Here is a 19,620-nt window from a genome sequence, read left to right as displayed (position 1 = left end):
TGTTTCTCTGATGGCCTGCAGCTGGTGTCGATGCTCCTCTTTAAGCTGCTCCAGCTTCCTGCTGTGCTCCCTCTGCACTTCCTCCCTCACTTCCTGCAGCACATCAGACAGCTACAAACACACACACACACACACACACACACACAGTCAACAGTGGAGTAATAACAGATTAATGAATAATAGTTATCAGAAAGTGTTGGGATTGACAGACATTGAGGCCACGCCTCCTTTACTGAGACTGATGCACAGAGGCCACGCCTCCTTTATTGAGACTGATGCACAGAGGCCACGCCTCCTTTACTGAGACTGATGCACAGAGGCCACGCCTCCTTTACTGAGACTGACGGCCATAAACGTGTTGTTCTGATGTCTTACCTCTCTTTTATACTCCAGTAGCTGCTCATGAGGTCGAGGACTTCTCAGGTCTCGCTGTCTTTCACTGGTCGTCTCCTGACACACACACACACACACACACACAAACACATACACACAATGTGATTAAATTAGAAAAATAATGGCACATTATTGGTCAGCGTCTCTCTCTCTCTCTCTCTCTCTCTCACACACACACACACCTCCAGTCTGAGTGAAGCTAGCTGCTCCTCCCTCCTCTCCTGAAGCCGCTTTTTCTCAGCCTTCAGCTCCTCCTCTGACTCCACCCTCATTTTGTCCAAGTCCCGCCTCCTCTGCTCCTCCAGTCTCTCTCGCTCCACCTCCAGTTCAGCACGCAGCTCTCTCACCCTCACCTCGTTCTCCTCCCTAAACACACACATATACACACAGTAAGTTTAAACAGAGTAGAGCAATCAGTAAGTGGGAGTGGAAGTGTGTGTGTGTGTGTGTGTGTGTGTGTGTGTGTGTGTGTATACCTGAGTGTGCGTAGGTGTGTTTCATTGTCCCTCAGCGCCTGCTCTCTGAGGTGCTGTAGTTTGGTCTGTGTTTCCTGGTCCATACGCTCCTCCTCCTCTCGCCTTTCTCTTTGCAGGCGCTCTTTAAGGGCCCTGTGAAATGAATGAACACACACACACACACACACACACACACTTTTTTAAATTTATTTTTAATTTAAATTCCAACTGCCTCATGATGATGTCACAGCAACCTCACACTTTCCAGATTTTTACAGTCCTTTTTTCCCCTTCCCTTCATATTCTCCTCTGTTTCTCTTTCTATCACACACTCTCACCTTCTCTAGCTTTCATTTCACCCACCTGATCCTTTCCTCATTCTCCTCCTTGATCCTTCGCTCCTCCTCTTCCTCTTCTCTTCTCAGCTCCTCTCGGAGGAGGCGCAGTCTCCTGTCACGCTCCTCCACCGCTCTTAACCTCTCCTGCTCCATCTGTCTCCGTGTTTCCTCCTCCTCTTCCCTCATCATTCTCTGCTTATCTTCATGCCTCCTTCTCTCCTCCTCTTCTCTCTCTTTCTGCTCTCTTTTAGTTCTGTCTTCAGCCTCGTCCTTCCATTTCTTTTCCTCCTCCTCATCCATCGCTCTTCTTTCTCTTTCCACGTCCTCACGTTTAGAGACAGAGGAAGAGGACGGCGGTTCCTGTGTGCGTTCGGAGAGCCACTCGTCCAAACCTAAGTTCTTCAAGCGCCTGCTGTTGTGAGGAGAAACATCATCATTCATCATCAGCTGATAGTGTGTGACATGTACAGCTCATTTCTGTGTGTGTGTGTGTGTGTTGGAATCTATTTAAACCTCTTTGCGGCTTCCCCTCTCATCTCTTCCTCCTTCTCATAGTCATCGTCATATTCCTCTCTCCCTCCGTACATTTCTTTTTCCTTCTAAAAAACAGCATAAGTGGAATGAATAAAAAAAAATGAGTGTAGCCTTATCACATGGATGAACAGATTCATAGGTAGAGAGATGAACAGACTGACAAATGGATGGATGTGAAGATGGATGAAGTGATGAACAGAGAAACTAATGGATAGGGAGAGAGATAAATAAATGGATGTATGGTTAGATCAGGTAAATAAATGGACAGATGGATGGATACATGAGCAAATGGATGAACAGTATATTTTCGTATATTTTCGTGTCATTAGATCATGGTTTGGGTTCTGCGCGCACCTAAAGTTATCCGAATTTTAAATCCGAATGGATGAGAACCTTAATGGAAACGTCTGTATTAAAATAAAAAGTGAGAAAGATGTGATAAGGTGTGATGGAAACAGATTTTTGGATTAAACGTTCAGTGTCATCATTAGTGCGTTTGCTATTTTAACAGGCGTTTGTACTCACTGGAGCTGCTGAGGGTTCAGCCAGGCAGAGATCAGTCACGTCTAAAATGTTTTCTGAAAACTTGGAACGGAACACCTTTGATATGATTTAAAAAAAAAAAAATAAAAAATTACAATATTAATAAAACCACAAGTCAGGACAGAATAGCTATATGTTACATATTAAACACTAGAATTACAAACAGTTCATTTGATTATGTTGTTATTCCTAAACAATTACCTGTTAACCAACACACCCAAAAAAAAAAAAAGATTAGCATAGAAGCAGATGTAGCTAGCAAGAATGCCCTAAATGTGTCACAGAAGCTACCTTGAAGACTTCCTCTCATACAGCTAAGCCAATCCAGAAGCAAAAAATAATAATATTAACTATAATATAGCTGCATGCAGCGATTAAGGGGGCCAAACACTTCCTCCACCTCTTAGTGATGGAGGAAGACCAGAAATCAGAATAAAAAAATTAACATTTATGATTAGATGAACATTAAGGTTAACATAATTTATTTAACAGTACTCTTCAATTCTCAAATTTGATTGGTCAGAAGATTGGTTAGTTAATTAATATTCTATAACTGCAGCTCTGGCAATAGTTCTGACACGTTATTGTCGCTCATAAGGGCTTGTTTTGCACACACGCCACACAATATAATAATACTAATAATAAATGGGTTTAAAAAAAAAACAAAAAAACGTGCAAATCATTGATTCCTGTAATTAGACAATTTCTCATTAAAGGAAGGAGTCTCCAGTGCCAGCACTTTGTGATAGTATATTTTCTGCCACAGCAGAGTCTTTTCAGTTTCTTGGTAACATGAAAAGCTGGGTTATTTGGTCTTATTAACTTCAAGAAAGAGGGGAAAAAAAAAGAGACTCGTGAAGGAACGACTGTTTATAGCTGCTATAATCCAACAGGAACTAACTTATTTATTCCTTACATTATAAAACCAACAATCAGTGAAATCGCTTCAAATCTCCTCGGCTAATCTTTTCTCCTCAAATTAACAAAAAAAAAATAACACACTTTGTGCAGAAGTATACAACATCTTCTGTCATGTTTTACCACTTTAGTGTAACAAGCATTACCTTCATGTCATCAGAATGGCTAGACACCACTTCAACGTGTTCGCTGACCTCCGATTCCTGCAGGTGGATGAAATAATTCTCAATATACAGCACACACATTCTCTCTCTCTCTCACACACTCACACACACACACACACACACACACACACACACTAATACAGTTCACACATTTTCTATTGTAATGCAGTGTAACCGAGCAAAGCAGTGCACTAACATGCCTCAAGTTCAGATACAAAACACAAAGCAGGAGCAGGCAGGACACACACACACACACACACACACACACACACACACGCACACGCACACACGCACACACACGCACAAGGACAGATTAGAGGCAGTCCTAACAATTCAGTCGTATCTAAGATGGTCCAGTCCCTTGTCAGATATTTTTAATTATCCATCATTAATCTCCAACACTGAGATTCATGAACAGATAGATGGAAGGATGTGTACGGACAGAAGCGGATAGATGAATGAAAGATAAACTTAATGTTTGATCAGTCAGATGGATAAAAAAAAATGGATGAAAAGAGGAATGGATGAATAGATGGAGGAACATGTAAATGAACACATTAATGGCTAGATAGAAGATAGACAGGAAAGATAAATAAATAGATGGACAGTTGGAAAAATGGATGGATGGAAAGATGAACACTTGGATAAGATATAACATGGATGGATGGACACACATGTAGATAAATAATGCATCAACAGGTCAATGACAATATGATGGAGAGATGATGATGAAAATATGACATGAATAGACAGACGGATTAAAGGAGAAATAGTTGGATGGATGGATAGCTAGATGGACAGGGCAGAAAGATTAGAGAGACGATCAGATAGATGGATAGATGGATGGATGGATGGACAGATTGAATGGATGGCCACACAGACAGACTGATGTTGAACATATGGATGGATGGACAGACTGGACGGACGGATGGAAAGGGAACGTCAGGAGCTCGGCTCTCACACGGACCACTAGAGCAGCACTCAAGCTTGTAGGCATCTAAAGAGCATGAGGGCGTGAGGTAAGGGGTCAAAGGTCACACTGCGTACCTCACTGGGAAGCCGATCACAGCGAGTAAGCAGCTTTTTTCCCAGCATGCCTTTCTGCCGGAGCGGTGTGTCTGCGTTTTCTTTTAAGCTCTCTAATCGCTCGCTCACTTCATCCTCGCTCTCGGACATCTTTGTGACCTTCGACTCTTTGTCGTTCTCCTCATCTTCCTCAGGGTGCTTCAAACTCGCTTTCCCTTCTCCCTCGCTCCTACACTCATCTGCTTCATCTCTCTGTTCTTCAGCACTTCTAATGCATCTCTCCACTTCCTCTTTCTCTTCTCCAACTCCATCACTGTCCTCCCTTTCCTCCGTCTCTTCTACAGCCTCGTTCTGTAAGTTGCACTCTCTCTCTTCTTCTTCTTCATCCCTCCCACTTTCCTCCTCTTCCTCTCCAGAATACTCCACCTGGTCTATGTATCTCTCCATTATCTTATCACTGTCAGGTGTTTTCCTCTCCTCCATCTCATCCCTCGCTTTCTGTGTCTCCACCCCACTGTTTGTCTCTCTTTCCATCTGTTCGATCACTTCGCTTCCTGATTCCTCTCTCTGCCTCTTTCCCTCCTCTTCCTCTTCCTCATCCCTCTCACTCTGCCCTTCCGCCTCTACTTGTTCTTCCTCCTCACTTCTTTTCTCATCCCTTGTTCGTTCTTCACCCTCCTCCTCTACTGGGATCAATTCGTCGTCAGCGATGCTCTCGTCCTGCCGACTCGGAGGGAAAACGTCGGCACTGCTGCAGTCTCCGCTGCCCCCTTGCTGCCTGGGGGAGAGACGACGCCCTCGCAGTGAGTCCTTTAGAGCGGTGGATGGGAGGAGGAAGAAAGGAGAAAGGGATGGTGCAGAGAAAGAGATTGAAAAGATAGGGGGATTGGGAACATTATAACACAGGTGAAGACACGCAAGGCAAACTCACGCGTTTCCAAGGATGCGTAAGACATGAAGGAGAGAACGACAACATTATTAGCAAACGAGACGTTATTAGAGAGAGAGAAAGGATTACTTCTTAACACTTAAATCTGAGAAAAAAGATGAAGATGACATGGTTCATAGGACAGGTTCCAATAACACACACACACACACACACACACGCGCGCGCAAAGCCCTTATGTTCAGAACAGAGGCATCCCTGCATCAAGGGGGAGGAGCTTAAGTTAAATTTAATCAGCTCCGACCTTGTTTATCCACTCATCAAAAATCACAATATATTAAAATCTCTCATTATAAATTAATATCTTATCACAGGAGAAATGTTTAGGCAACTATTATGAAATGAAACTAATATTGCCACTGTAGAATTAATACAGTAATTTATTGTTTTTAAAAATCTTATATTTATATCATTTTAAACCCTTGTAGCAGCGTTAAGTAAAGAATAATACACAACATACTGTACCGCCTGGAGTGTGTGTTCGCACTCGCACACAGAAATCTGCCAATGATTACGATGTTTAATTTATTAATGAACGACACGTCGCACACTTTCTCTCTCTCTCTCTCTAGATCATATTGCTCATTCTCTCTCTCTCTCTCTCTCTCTCAATGATTTCTCTTTCTCAATAGAGTATCTCTTTCTCTCTCTCTCTCTTTCTCTCTCTCTCTCTCTCTCTCACTTTTGATAGACTGTATCACTCTTGAGAGAGACTGTATTGCGCTCTCTCTCTCCATAGATCGTATCTCTCTCTCCCTCACTCTCAAAAGACGCAGCTGGTCATTTTACAGAGAAACCGGAAAGCACTATAAACGTTACAAAGCACTTTCAGCTGAGACTCTTTCCATAAACGTTAAATAAACGTCTCTTAACAAAAAAGTCACCACAGTAACGATTATACAGATTTTTAATCCGTTTATTATTAGTCTTAGATTAAATGGAGCGTCCGACACACACGTCCCTGTGTATGAACTGTTACTATAGAAACAATAACGTATTAGAACGAGCGTGTTAATATTAACCTGTCGTCGTTAATACTGTCCGAGCCTTGCTGTTATACAAAAGTAATGTATATCTTCTGACCAATCAGATTCGAGAATTCAACCGTGCTGTGGTATAAAGAACTGTGACTGAACAAAAATAAAACCTGAGACCATCTACCTGAGATGGAGATGGAGGATTGGCACTGATTTCTCCTGAGAGAGCGAGATCTTGGAGCTCTGGTTCGGTTCTCTCCTCAGCTGGAGCTGTGCCGCTCACCTCGCTGTCCTACACACACACACACACACACACACACACACAGACTTAACACAAAACCAGCCTCACCAGATGTACATTTGTTATATTACACTGTAACTCTATTATCTTAAACGTTTACATACTGTATGCCATTTTCTCGTGTGTTACCTCGTACTGCAGTCCTCCTCCCAGAGCGTCCAAGTCGAGGTGCAGATTCTGCAGCAGGCGTGATGTACCACACGGACTCTATACACACACACACACACACACACACCAAACACAGTTATTATCAGTGGTTCTCTATAGGGATCCACTGATACGATTTATTCATACCCAGTATGAGTACATGCTTTTTTTGGTTCTCATAGATACCGATACCAAAATGAATAATCTGCTTAATATTAAAAAATCAAGGACGTCACGGAGCTCTGTTTATGTCGTCTGATGCATACTGACTTCTTGGTACAAGTCTCAGTACTGACGCATCCCTAGTTTACGTCGTAATGCGTTCTACGTTATAGGAGAGATGAAGACACAAACCTGAGGCATGGAAATCTTTTCCCGCTCTTCTTCTTCTTCGTCGTCCTCTTCATCGGAATAAAATGTGGGCGGAGCCAGAGATGGACGCTCCTCTTGACGAACTCTCTGCAAACCGGAGCTCATCCCCGAGAGTGAACCCTAAGAAACGTGCACATAGTCTCAGGGGTTGCACGTGTGAGTGAATTAGTTTAGTATATCATGTACATCATCAACATAAAAGCTACAGATCCCTGGGTTTTCATCTTAGATTGCATTTTTTTCTTTTCTTCTAGCTCTAGTGCACTGTTTAGGTTGACTCTTTTTATCTTTTGTGTGTGTACTTTTAGCGCTAATGCATTCTTGATTACCCCTAGTGGAGTCTTTAGAGGTTGGAGGCCGGAGGAGCTGCCTAGGGAACCACGGAGTGCTGGGACAGGAGCGTCACACACACTTCTGAGAGGAGCAAGAGGACCCAGCGGCTGAGTGACACACAGAGAGAGAGAGAGAGAAGAAAAAATACAATCACATTTTTATTGATCAGTGGGAGTGTGTGTGTGTAGTGGTGTAGACGGTGTCAAAAACAGAGAGAGAGAGAGAGAGAGAGAGAGAGAGAGAGAGAGAGACGACAGATGCAAGCATCCAAACTCACTCCTGGTGCTTTCGGACCCTCTGGTTCGCTCTTCTTCTTCTCCTTTTTCTTCTCCTTTTTCTCTTTTTTCTTCTTCTTCTCCTTGTCCCTCCTGACAGGGGCGGAGCCTGAGCTGCGCTCCCTCTCCTGAGCCACTAGGTGGCGGTACTCTTCGTCACACGGGTGGTCCCACGTGGACTGACCGGTGGAGAAGTTGAAGTAGTAAACATCTCCGGTCACATCCTGACTGTGAGACACACAAGTGGATCACACACACACACACACACACACACACACACACACCCCAAGTTCACTTGTTAGGTGGCGTTTTTCTTTCTTTTAATGATAACATAGTTCACAGAATGTGTTTTTTATCTGATGCACACTTTAAGGTATGTTTAAACATTTGCCCTTAACACAGGTTGTGTGTGTGTGTGTGTGTGTGTGTGTGTGTGTGTGTGTGTGTGTGTGTGTGTGTGAAGAACTCCTCCTACCAGGGCTTCCATTCCGCAGGCAGCGGCGCGACGATGCCCTCTCGGGCCAGCCACAGGAGCTCCGGCTCCCGCTCGGGGTCGATCCCGATCTCTCTGGCATATTCGTGGATCTCTGATGAGGGAAAAGGAAGCGATAGAATGGTGAGAGGAGAGATGGCGAAAGGAGAGATGGCGAGAGGAGAGATGGCGAGGGGAGAGACGGCGAGGGGAGAGATGGTGAGGGGGTGGTCCCTTATTTCGGAGGCTTTATCAGAGCACGCCTACCATCACGTGCCAATATTACTCCATCATATCACATTGCATTTGAAAAACAACTACATTACTAAAAAGTGGTACTGTCAGCATAAGGATTCAGTGTATTATGTTCCCTGTGGAAGCCCTGATGCGACGCTTCTTCACATCTGTCCAAAATAAAGACCGTTGAAAGACAGCTGTCCTGTCCTTATGCTATTTCATGGAACCATTACTATACAAATGAAATTGTCTTCAGAAGATGAGTGTGTGATTAGTTTGCACAATATTACACAACTAAAGACTTAACCCTCGGCTTTAACGGTTCCTGTCAGACCGTGTTACCTTGTTCAGACGGGATGTAGGTCTCGTCGTAATCCTCTTCCAGGATCAGCTGGTCTCCTATTCGCAGCGCAGACGCGCTCATGCTGACTGCGGGGGGAAACACAAACACTGAATCTGATCAAACAGAATAATAAATAAGCTGTTGTCCAAGTGCCAGTGCTGATTGCATTCCTCTGTGTCATATTTCAGCCCACAAGTAGGTAAAACGTTGTCTCCCACTCCTGCACATTTCTGCGTTAATACACCTGATTCAACTCACCAGCTCTTTAACGCAAGTGATGAGAAACGCAGCTCTTTTCAGTGAGTCAAATCAAATGGCTCATATCACCAATAAGAGTCGACTCGCAAATGACTCACTGACAAAGACTTATATTGTTCAAGTAACTGCATTATATGAAATAAAACACTGAGTCATGCTGTTATGGGAAAGCTTTTTAGACATTTTTGTTAATTTAATATAAACCAGTGATTTGGAACTGCACTATTGTCAGGGCTGCTGTTACAGAAAATTAATCAACACCTTCTGACCAATCAAATATTGTTTAATGCATTATGCTTTGCATTTTTATATTTAAAAAAATAAACATCTGTTATAAACAGCATATTCATATCATATTCATTATCCACACGTGCAGTATATCATGCTGATTCAGTTGCACAAAGATGGTTCAAACACACGCTTTAACTTGAATCGACTCATATTATGACTCACATGATTCAGTAGATTCTTTTGGACTTTTGGACACTGTGTGTGTGTGTGTGTGTGTGTGTGTGTGTGTGTGTGATTAACGGCGCTACAAAATCATGACTATAGAATACTCATACAATGTCTTTTTCTTTTTTAAAAAAAAAAAACCTTCAATTAAAGTGAGTCGACTCCCAAGTGTCTCCTAAAAGACCCGGTTGATTCAAGGAGTCGACTCATTCGCGAACAACACATCACTAATTAAAACACCCTCCTGACATTAGTGTGTGTGTGTGTGTGTGTGTGTGTGTGTGTGTGTGTGTGTGTGTGTGTGTGTGTGTGTGTGTTAGATCCGTGTTAACACACTCAACTTGATATTTAGATGTGTTTCCCCTCAAACACAATCCTCATTAAGGCTGTTAAAATGTTGACAAAAATGTTTTTGGAGCAGAAAAAGTACTAAAAAGGAGCAACAGGTGAACGTGAAACTTAGCAACTCGTTATAAATGCGTCAAAATATCTGTTTAGGTACGCTGAATTCTTTAAAAAAAATAACTGTTCCTCTGAGCTTTATCATAATACTACTTTTAAAAAAAGGTTAGCTAGTTAGATAATTCAGCTAGCTAGCCTGTTAGCAACTGAAAGGCATCCATAGCAACATTAGTCTCACAGCTAGCCATGACAAATATTCAGAAACATTATAAACAGCTAATTAGCGATTCCTTTAGCTCTCAAACTTTATCAAATTTAAACTTAATGTTCAGACTGGCGTTAGTAAACGCATTGCTAGCAAGGAAAAAATGACGTTTAGCCTCAAACCTTTTTTTTTTCCAACCGTCAAAAGGCCACAAATGAGATTCCTTTCGTCTCACGTAGACTGTCAGAGATTATCCATAAACATTATGTGCAAATAAAATAAAATAAAATAAAACAGCTGAAGTGAAAACTCTCATCATCTCATGATTTGTTTTGCTAAGCTAATCAGCTCTCTGTCAATAACACCCGGTAGCATCTTAGAGAAAATGGAAACCGTGGTAACGGCTGTCACTGCCTGATCAGTAATGCGCATGCGCACAACATTCACACGCATGCGCACAACGCTAGTCGCGACGCGCGCGCCAAATGTTTTGCTTCAGGTAAATGTCTCAAGCTAACTAGACAAACACACACACACACACACACACAAAAGCAAATCTAAGAAAATTAACTTGCTTTTTGAGAAATAAACTGACGCTATACAAATTATTACCTGACTGAATTATTCAAAAGCAAAAAAATGAAGACTAAACTTTGTTTTTGAAAGACTTTATGTTGGTAAAAAGGGATTTATTTCAGGTGTATGGCCACAGAGTCAGCCCTGAGGTAAACTCTGAGGTAAAACCATACATACATTACATTTAAAAAGTCTACAATTCCTACATTCCATATGATGATGTGTTTATATCATTATTGTAGAATATTTTGTCCAAAAATCCAAAATTCTCTTGCTCTTGACCATTAGCAAACCCTGTAAAGCAAGACTTCGCAAATGCAGTCACGAGAATCTCACCATCTCCTCTTTTATTTCATATATTCATTTTACAAATTGATATTAAAAATATCGAAGATGAAATATGGAATATTTGAAAATGTTACTGTAAGTCAAAATTGAGTAAGCCACATTAAAATAAACATGGTACATCTTTCTTCTGTGTTTTTCAGTATCCTGACACACAAAACTAGCGTAGGAGTTCAGCAATAAAAATTGACAAATTTCCCCATCTGTCTACTTCCGCTAAACAAACTAGCATCGCATACTTATGTATGTTCTAGATTGTTATTGAGTGACCGGGTTTCCTATTACAGTTAGTGTTTTAAATTTTAAAAAACATCTCAAGTATCCTTCAAACCTACCAAAAGCTCTGTTTTTGGATTTTCTAGGCCTAGATTAGTAAATACTTTTGAATGTAAGGTCAGATTTTTCGATTTGAGACACAGCTCATGACAACAATCATGACGATGCCGGAAAGTTTTAAAAAAGACATGGCTCATCAGTGTGCTCAACATTGCTGTGCATGAAATTGCTAAACATTTTACAGTTAGGGTTTTTGGAAGCCTGCTCTATTAGAATATTTTTGAGTGATAAGAGTGAATCTAGGCAAGATTCATCCAAACTGGTCATGATTGTTAATGGTTAGATACGTGGAACTGAATAAGACTTTATTTTTATACACCTTTTTCTGAGAAGTGAACAAAATGACTGAAAGGAGGCTCATGTAAATACAAACAAGCATTCAGGACCATACAGTTTTCCAAATGGGTAATACACTTCAAGCCATGGCTTAAACCATAATTTTTTAGCACTTTCTACATATTTTCCTTTTTTTTTTTGTAGAAGCAGGAAATAAAAATAAAAAAAAACTAAACTATTGCACCTATAAAATTGTGCAAATTTCATAAATAGCAACAAATTAATCAGATGTAACCTAAAGAGGTGTTAAAATTTCAGGTGGAAATAATGAGTCACAAAAGCTGTAAATATACAGAAGAGTTTATTGTGTGCTTTTCACGTCATTCAAATACTCATTTTTTACGTTGCTATGTTAGAAATGAACTATTATCTGCAAAAACCCAGAGTAAGTATGTGTTAAATAAAAAAGAACAGAAATAAATACCAGTGTTAAAAAAACAGTAATATTCAGAGTTCATGTATTCATTTGTTCAGCAGATCTTCAGTGTGGTCCCAAAATAACACAAAGGACTGGAAAGCAAGTGAAACAGCAAAGTTAAAACAGTGCTACAAATAAGAAAATAAATATTTTCGCTTCCTAGCCCTGTGTTCCAATCCTGTTCTCAACGCGCCCTCGTTGACTCCCTTGTACAACTCAAAAGTGTGCACTTACAACACAGGGAGACGATTTTCACCACAACGCACATTTCCAAAGCAAACTCATCTCATGGTTTGCTAATAAAAAATAAACGTAAAATGTGGTTGAGAAGACCAGCTAGCCTGTTAAATGAATAAATTAGATAGCTTTCCAAATGCTAAAGGGTAATACTATGATATTTCTCTCCTCTCTGGTAATTTCTTTGTGGAGAATTAGAAACAAAACCTTAACAGATGTATACTGTGGTGCTAAATAGCTAGCACAGTAATCAGAGGTATTGCTAACTATATTATATAAATATTATAAAAATAATAGTTTAATCAATTGCTTTTGAACTATACAGTCATACAGACCAGGTTGTTAATTAGCTAGCTTGCTAACCAATAATGATTTAATTAGCTAGCTAGTCCCAATGCTAAATCTTAATACTCGAGTAACTTCACTTCTCTGGTAATTTCATATGAAAATTCCTCCAAACCTTGTTCATAGCAAATGAATATACATTAGCTATCTGGCTAAGAAGTTCCATTTCCAAGCGCTTTAAATGGCTTTTTCTGCGGGTTTTTTTTTTTGCCGTTTTTGAGATGGAACTTAAGTTCCGGCCCATAAGTTGTAACCCTGAGGTCTACGCTCACACTGACTCGAGTGTTCATCAAACAGTCATGTAACGAACTCCATTCTAACAAAACAATGTTAGAATAGAAAGACATTTAGGATAGCACAGGGGATTCAACCAAGGACGCGTTAAAAACAGCAGAGCACCAAACTCGAAACTTCTTTTGTGTGCGTTCGCATTAGCTAACTAACATATCATGCAGCTCAAAGCTTGTGCAACTCAGAATGTTCTTTTTTTTTTTCTGAAGGTTGCGATGAAACTTTCTTACAAACTGGCCCACAAAAGAAAAAAAAGAAAAGAAAAGAAAAAAAAAAAAGCAAATCTAAAGTCAAGCAATTTACAGATGAGAATAAGACACTCGCAATAAATACAGTCCTGCTATTCAGTTCTTCATTACCTTAAGACTCTAAGAGAGCCTCTCAGTGTGTGTATACAGTGTATGTGTGTGTATACAGCAGTTTTGGAAGCTTTCCATAAGTTAATCCAATTCTTTCATATTAAATCACACTAACCCTTGCTAGGCATGTGCCGATAATCAGGTATACGATATATCATAATACTTCTGATACTAACGAGCGCAGTATGATTATTATAGACGTGTCTAATTAACGCTGCTATCTGTGCTGGTTATTTATCCATGCTGAGACACGTGTAGGGGAATAGTGCAATAAAATACCCTTCAAATATGGAGCTCCAGACAAGTAAAGGCATCACCAACCATCGAGGTGAAGTACAGTTTCTTCTGCTTTCATCCTGAAATTATACAAAACTGCTACATTCGTGAACTTGTGGTGCAAAGAACTGTGTATTTTGCTCATCCACAGTTGAATATCCTTAAATGTTCTACATTCGTCCTCAAAAGATGCAACAAACTGAATGATTCGTTACAGCAGGACAAAATATCGATTGATGTGAAGATTAGTCAGCAGGTCTGGAATGTTCTGCAGTGAAGTAACTTCATAATGCAGCGGATTACACTCGAAATTTTAAAGACAACGTGGAACGGAAATTCAGACGCGTACTTCTGAGGAATTTCCAAGTGAAATGCCATGTTCTAGTGGGCGGGACTTTGGTTTTATCCAAAAGTAATTTGACTGGCTTGTGAAAAGTTGGAATTCCAAAATTAACGTGACTGGATGTGAGGGTGATGGAGGTGAAACGTAACAAATGATTGGTTATTATATTTTTATGCCTCGCCCACAATTCTACAATGAGATAGTCAAAAATCAGAAGCCGTTTAGAGGCGGGGCAAAGTCGCTCGATTCGTAAGAAGAATTTTGTCATCATGTGAAGGAATCTTGATGTTAAAGAAGATAATAAAAGGTTTGTCTTTAAAATATTACTTACTGCACCTTTAAGAGTGCTCAATAGGAGCTGAGAATCAAGAATCAATTATAATATCGGGGTGTTAAGCTTTTAAACTACTGGAATTAAAATACTGGAATTTAAACTATGCCTGTTTACACAGTCCCGGGATGTAAGTGGCACTTCTAGACAAGATTAGAGTTTCTAGAATATTCCCACACTCGTTAGATTTGAAATGTTTGCTAGCATTAGCATGGTTGACCTCACATTTTTGGCTTAAAGTGTCCATGAAATAACCTTTTTTTTGAAAGTGGAAATCAAGGTAAGTGTGTCTAGTAGCTTGAATTCTTTCACCGAATCCAACAAATGATCCAAAGTTGTGAGCTACAAAACCAGCTAGCTAGAATTAATTACGGTTTTATTCGTTAGCTAGCTAGCTATTTACATTAACAATAATTCAAAGCCATTTAGTCTTTGTGAAGATGCTAGCTGGATTATTTTATAGCAAGCTGCAACATGCTAGCCAGTGTTAACGGGGGTTTACCCATGCCCCGCCCCCAGGGATGTAACATTTCGCTGATATACACAAGGCACGCACGAATAGCTCTGAAACACCAAAATTTTAATTTCAAGGGCACTTTAAAGCCAAAGATCAATCTCTTGTAGCAGTTAATGGCTACATAATGTGATCATCAAAACGGATTAGCATTTTAATATGCTAGACTGACATGCAGTGGTTCATTCATGCTAGCTCTAACACTATAGTTTCTACTTGCCATGGTATCAGTTGGCAACCAAGTCATGCAGTTGTTAGTGTATTAGCGTTAGCATGCTTGGAGTTGCTATTTCATTAACGCTTGTGGTACTTCAGAAGTTTATCGCAGTCTTCCCTGGATTAGCATTAGAACACTTGGGTTTTGATTCTAGCCGCAAAGTGCTAGTCTATACTGCCTGTGGAAGGAATTAGCAACCAAATGGTGCAGTGTTCGTTGTATTAGCATTGCTTGGGTACTGTGGATCAGTGGTTCATTAAAGCTAGCCCTAACATGGTTTTGCACTGGATAAATTGAAACGCTAGCAAATTGAAACGCTAGCATTAGCACATTCGGTTTTCCTGCTTGCGTTGCAGTTGGCATGCCTGCATTAGGAGTGCTGGATTAGTTGACAGAGTTTTTACTGGCCATGGTAGAAGTTAGCACAATCACACACAGGAGTTTTCACTCCCACCCAGTGTCGAGTCTCCGTACACGAACCCTCTGCTTGTAATGATATTCCTTCAGGTGCTCCTTGAGAGCGTTGGGGATGGGCAGGGCGCTGATGCCGTCATACGAGGTGCAGCTGCTGATGACGGCGCGACAGATGTGCTGGAGGCTGAACGGCCGCGTGCGATGGATGGGGTTTGAGAGCAGTGGCTCGAAGAACATGCACGAATTGGGGTCCTTGTAGTGCTCCAGCAAGCCCGTGACCGTGGGTGCATGGAACACGCTGGGGTCGTGCACGTCGAAGCTGAAGTTGTGGTTCCACTGCTCGATTCGGGCGTGCAGAGAGCGACCGTAGCGCCGGAAGCTGACAGAGAATAAGTAATCTTCTTGGGCCGAGTCGCGAAGAAGGAAGGTTCCCTCGGGCTTACCTTCCAGGAGCGTCTCGGCCTCGTAGCGATCCATGACCCCCCAGTAACACGGCAGGTTGGTGATCTGGAGCAAGTCAGGCACCAAACAGTGGATGTAGTCGATCTGCGTGTGGGCACGATGGTGGCCATCTTGAGGTTTGAAATGCTCTGTCGTCACCAGAGACCCTCTCGTCAGGGAACATGGTGAAGATGAGGAGGAATCCGAATCCGGATGGGATTCTGCAGAGAAGGATGGGGCAGATCCTGAGGAAGATGCAACGACCTCGTCTAGCGTGTCCAAGCAGCTCTGGAGAAGCAGTTGGTGGTGCTGCTGCTGCCTCTGCAGCATGTGCTGCTGTTGCTGAAGAGTGGCCCGGTCGTCTCCGGCCAGCTCGTTCATCCCATGCGCCAACTTGGGCCCAAGCTTGTACAGCGGGTTGATCTGCGCAGTAACCTCAAACGTGTGGATCTGCGCATTGGGTGGCGGGTCGACGCCTTGCTCGATGCTGATTCTCCTCCTCTCTCGCAAGCGATCGTCCTCGTCCTCGACTACAGAAGCTGCGGAAGCTGCAGAAGCAGAGCATGTCGATGCTCCAGCACCAGAGAAAGTGTCAAGTACGGGCGGTTGGGAAATAGGAGCTGTATGCTGCTTGATCAGGTACCATTTCTGCGCTAGCTCTGAGCCAGGTGGGAACGGGCAACTGTCCAGCATGAGTTCACTCAGATGGATCTTCCTCCGGGAAGAAGCTGTGACAGGAGACGCCAAGATGCCCTGTCCTGAAGCAGAAGGTCCACTGTGCGTCTTGATGGGAAAACACTGGCCTACAGCATCCTGAATCTTCTGCCTGAGGGTACGACTGCCACTGGAAGACTTGCTGCTGGTCTCAGGCGCCGGGGGTTCGTCGTTTGAAGTGTTTTGAGATATCCTGGCTGAGACTTTCTCGGTCAACGAGGACGCGGGTGAGCTGAGGACTTGGCGCCACCGGCGTTCACGAAACGAAGAACCTCCGTTTCCAGGTTCCAACCCGTTTAAGAGATCACCGTATTCAAATCCATCGCTGACTGGCCGGTCCGATGCCGCTTCGTGAGCCAAGCGTCCTTTCCTTTTACCCCTGCCTCCTTTCCGCCTCCCGCTGTCCTGCCGTTCCTCAGAACGGCTCTGACGCACTTTGGGACGGGCACCCCGTTCCCTTTCCTTCCCACGATCCCCTGCGTCTCCGGTCGACATTGTTCATCAGATTTTAGATGAGAGTCTCCGTGGTTAACGACAAACTGATAGGTGAGAGGTAGTTAGATGATAGCTGTTGCTATGGCGACTAACCCTAGCCTTCTGACAAAAAAGAAGAAAGACCTCTTAAAGGCAGAAGACATTTTGAAACAAGTTTAGGTGTCTCAAACTTAACATTGATACCAAGTTGACTGAATAATGTTGGAGTGTGAGTGGCTTTTTCTTCAACTCCTGATGTTTTCTTTCTAAAAACAACAACAACAACAAATAAACAAAAACAAAAAAACAGGAAGTAAAATTTAGATGTGGCTACTTAACACCTAAACAGAACTTTTGCTTGCTATGTAAGGTTTGCTCACTTGAATATAAAAAGTACTAAGATATTTTATTTTATTTTATTTTTGATAGCTATAAAAGTCAGGATATCTAAAGAAACGTTAAAACAAATCCTTAACATTAGCTAGCTAGCTAAACCCGATAGCTTGCTGGTTATTACTTAACAGCCTACTATACTCTAATTTATCCATGACTCTGACACTTTATAAATCTCAGCCGAATAAATAATGCGCTGTTAAAGTTATTTTTTTAAATCTACATACCATTTATTTTCGGTTAGAAATCGCCGGAAAACTCTGCTGTCCGTTAAAGAAACGCAGCACCCAAGCATGAAGAATAACGGCTGTATCCGATATGCCTCTGGTTTACATATTTAGTGCACTACATATGCTGCGGAAACCATTGTTACACAGCATAGGGAGTAGGGAGTAGGGAGTCGTTTGGGACACAGTCGATGACGGTGAACGCGTCAGCTGCGTGGCTAACTAGCAACACGTTGTGTTATATGCATATATTTCTCTGAAAACACAATTACATCCAATGGATATTGATTACGTCTATCTGTTCTTTTATGTCATATAATATTACAGAAACAAAAACAGACATGTTTAAAGCACTTGAAAACACTTTTTGATGTTTGGCTAGCGGACCAGCTACAGCAAAACAGGGAAGGAATGGATTACACAGCGCCATTTGGCGGTTGGAAGATTCTGCGTTCTATCATATCAGGCACCTTTTAAAATTCTGCATCGACGTTACTCTTTGTCGAAATCTGATTGGTTGGATTTGAGGAAGACAATCGCTGATTGGTCGACACGTTGTGCGTAAAGTCCAATGTAAATTCGAATTTCAGTATTTTATTTATATCTATATTTATCTTTCAACAAACTATTTTTTTAAAAAAAAGTTAAGGAAATACACAATACACTAAAGCTGAATTTTGGCGTTTGTGGCGGATACATAGAGTTATAAAATGTTTTGAAAGACATTAAATCCGACTTCCGGGGAACGTACCAACGAAGAAGAACCCGCATTGTTTTGTTTTCGACTAAGGAGGCTAAAGCTGCTAAGCTGCTAAGCTGTAGAGAGCTGTGCTAAGCTCATCCTTTTAAAACACTCGATTCGCGTTTATTTGTTTGATTAATCCATATAAATATTTCGGATGATATCGAACCAGTTTTCTCTTTATGTCTGTTTTTATTAGCATTGTCTCCGTGGTTGTTTATTGCGTTGGAAAGCTAATTTGTTAGCAAACCAAGCTAGTTAGCCGAGTGAGAGCTGAGAGCTAATACGCCTGGATTAGCATTGTTCGTTTATGAGTGCACTTTGCTCCATGTCGAACATTGCTCTAGAAATCTCTACTGTTTTTAATACTTTTATCACGTTTAACACGTCTTTTAGTGGCTTAGAGATCTTTTTTGCAGCGTTGAAGTTTTTTGTTTTCCAGATATAACGAAGAGGTGAGTTATTTAAGGACGTGCAAACAAATCAGATCGCATTTTTTTGCTTTTATAAACTGCAAAAATCTTGAAAATGTGAATTTGTAATTCTTGAATGTGTTTCTTTATACAGAAGTGGTGTTTAGCTAGTTTTTATAACTGATTTTATATGAAAGTTACAGTATACTCGTGTGCATTCACTTGGACCACCTTAAAAGGACCCTTTTCAATAAGGCTTTGTTATATCATAAATCAGCTGTGTGTATATGTATAATAAATAAGTTTATATATATTTTTTTGGTCTTTCTCTCCCTGCAGATCATCAGGATGGTGTGTGAGCTTCTGCTGTCCTCAGTCTGGCTGCTGTTTGTGGTTTTCTGGGTGGAGACCATCAGCGTGTGGCTGTTCCTCTGTCTCTTCTATCAGGACAGAGCTTTCTATCACTGGGGTGACGGGTGAGTGTGTTAAACATGCAGTATGCACATGATTTTAACATGCTCATGATTTTAAATTCACTGACTTGTTTCCAGTTGAAGAACATCCTGTATCCGTATGTGCTGACGAAATGATAGTGGCCGACTTCTGAGTTCTATACTGGTTAAAGCCATTTATTTGCACTTGCATATTTTACCCCTCAGACACACTCATTTTTTCTCAAAAGGTTACACACTTCTTGAAAATGTATGTAATAATTATTGTTTGGAAAGTTGCTTCATTTACTCAGCTTGTTACATTTTACATTCGTGTTTAGCTCCACCCCTT

The 19,620-nt window shown here is 41.4% G+C and overlaps 2 protein-coding genes across 6 annotated transcripts in view; both read right to left on the bottom strand.

Annotated features, from left to right (window-relative positions):
- LOC113544634 (centrosomal protein of 164 kDa) overlaps window positions 1–10,564 on the bottom strand; it is a 16,199-nt gene extending 5,635 nt beyond the window's left edge. The window contains exons 1-17 of one of the 4 annotated variants that reach the window (XM_053239773.1): window positions 10,279–10,564; window positions 8,774–8,862; window positions 8,198–8,309; window positions 7,725–7,950; window positions 7,444–7,554; window positions 7,097–7,234; window positions 6,725–6,802; window positions 6,479–6,586; window positions 4,393–5,181; window positions 3,328–3,384; window positions 2,246–2,320; window positions 1,700–1,785; window positions 1,212–1,598; window positions 870–1,001; window positions 576–759; window positions 376–450; window positions 1–111 (exon numbers count right to left, since the gene is read on the bottom strand). The exon at window positions 1–111 is cut by the window's left edge and continues 12 nt beyond it. In XM_053239773.1, coding sequence (XP_053095748.1) covers window positions 1–111; window positions 376–450; window positions 576–759; window positions 870–1,001; window positions 1,212–1,598; window positions 1,700–1,785; window positions 2,246–2,320; window positions 3,328–3,384; window positions 4,393–5,181; window positions 6,479–6,586; window positions 6,725–6,802; window positions 7,097–7,234; window positions 7,444–7,554; window positions 7,725–7,950; window positions 8,198–8,309; window positions 8,774–8,855 — 2,751 coding nt within the window. In that variant the 5' untranslated portion in view covers window positions 8,856–8,862; window positions 10,279–10,564. The remainder of the gene's footprint in view (window positions 112–375; window positions 451–575; window positions 760–869; window positions 1,002–1,211; window positions 1,599–1,699; window positions 1,786–2,245; window positions 2,321–3,327; window positions 3,385–4,392; window positions 5,182–6,478; window positions 6,587–6,724; window positions 6,803–7,096; window positions 7,235–7,443; window positions 7,555–7,724; window positions 7,951–8,197; window positions 8,310–8,773; window positions 8,863–10,278) is intronic. The other 3 variants (XM_053239772.1, XM_053239771.1, XM_053239774.1) reach the window with 3 other exon arrangements.
- Window positions 10,565–11,970: 1,406 nt separating this feature from the next.
- Window positions 11,971–18,236, bottom strand: socs9 (suppressor of cytokine signaling 9). Of its 2 annotated transcripts, none has more exons than XM_026943499.3 (2): window positions 17,683–18,236; window positions 11,971–17,328 (listed from the first exon to the last, which is right to left on the bottom strand). In XM_026943499.3, exon 2 carries the CDS (start codon window positions 17,081–17,083, stop codon window positions 15,464–15,466), a length of 1,620 nt encoding a protein of 539 aa, XP_026799300.3. In that variant the 5' UTR covers window positions 17,084–17,328; window positions 17,683–18,236; the 3' UTR covers window positions 11,971–15,463. The 2 variants fall into 2 exon arrangements, with proteins under 2 accessions (XP_026799300.3, XP_026799301.3); XM_026943500.3 differs by having other exon boundaries at window positions 11,971–17,185.
- Window positions 18,237–19,620: the final 1,384 nt, after the last annotated feature.

Source organism: Pangasianodon hypophthalmus, chromosome 14 (assembly GCF_027358585.1).
Source record: "Pangasianodon hypophthalmus isolate fPanHyp1 chromosome 14, fPanHyp1.pri, whole genome shotgun sequence".
NCBI lineage: Eukaryota > Metazoa > Chordata > Actinopteri > Siluriformes > Pangasiidae > Pangasianodon > Pangasianodon hypophthalmus.
The sequence above is the reverse complement of the archived record's forward strand: the minus strand, read 5'-3'. Positions and strand labels throughout refer to the sequence as shown.

Bases quoted from the DNA above. Each gene is read 5' to 3' on its own strand.
- socs9 (XM_026943499.3), bottom strand. From the start codon at position 17,083: ATGTCGACCGGAGACGCAGGGGATCGTGGGAAGGAAAGGGAACGGGGT.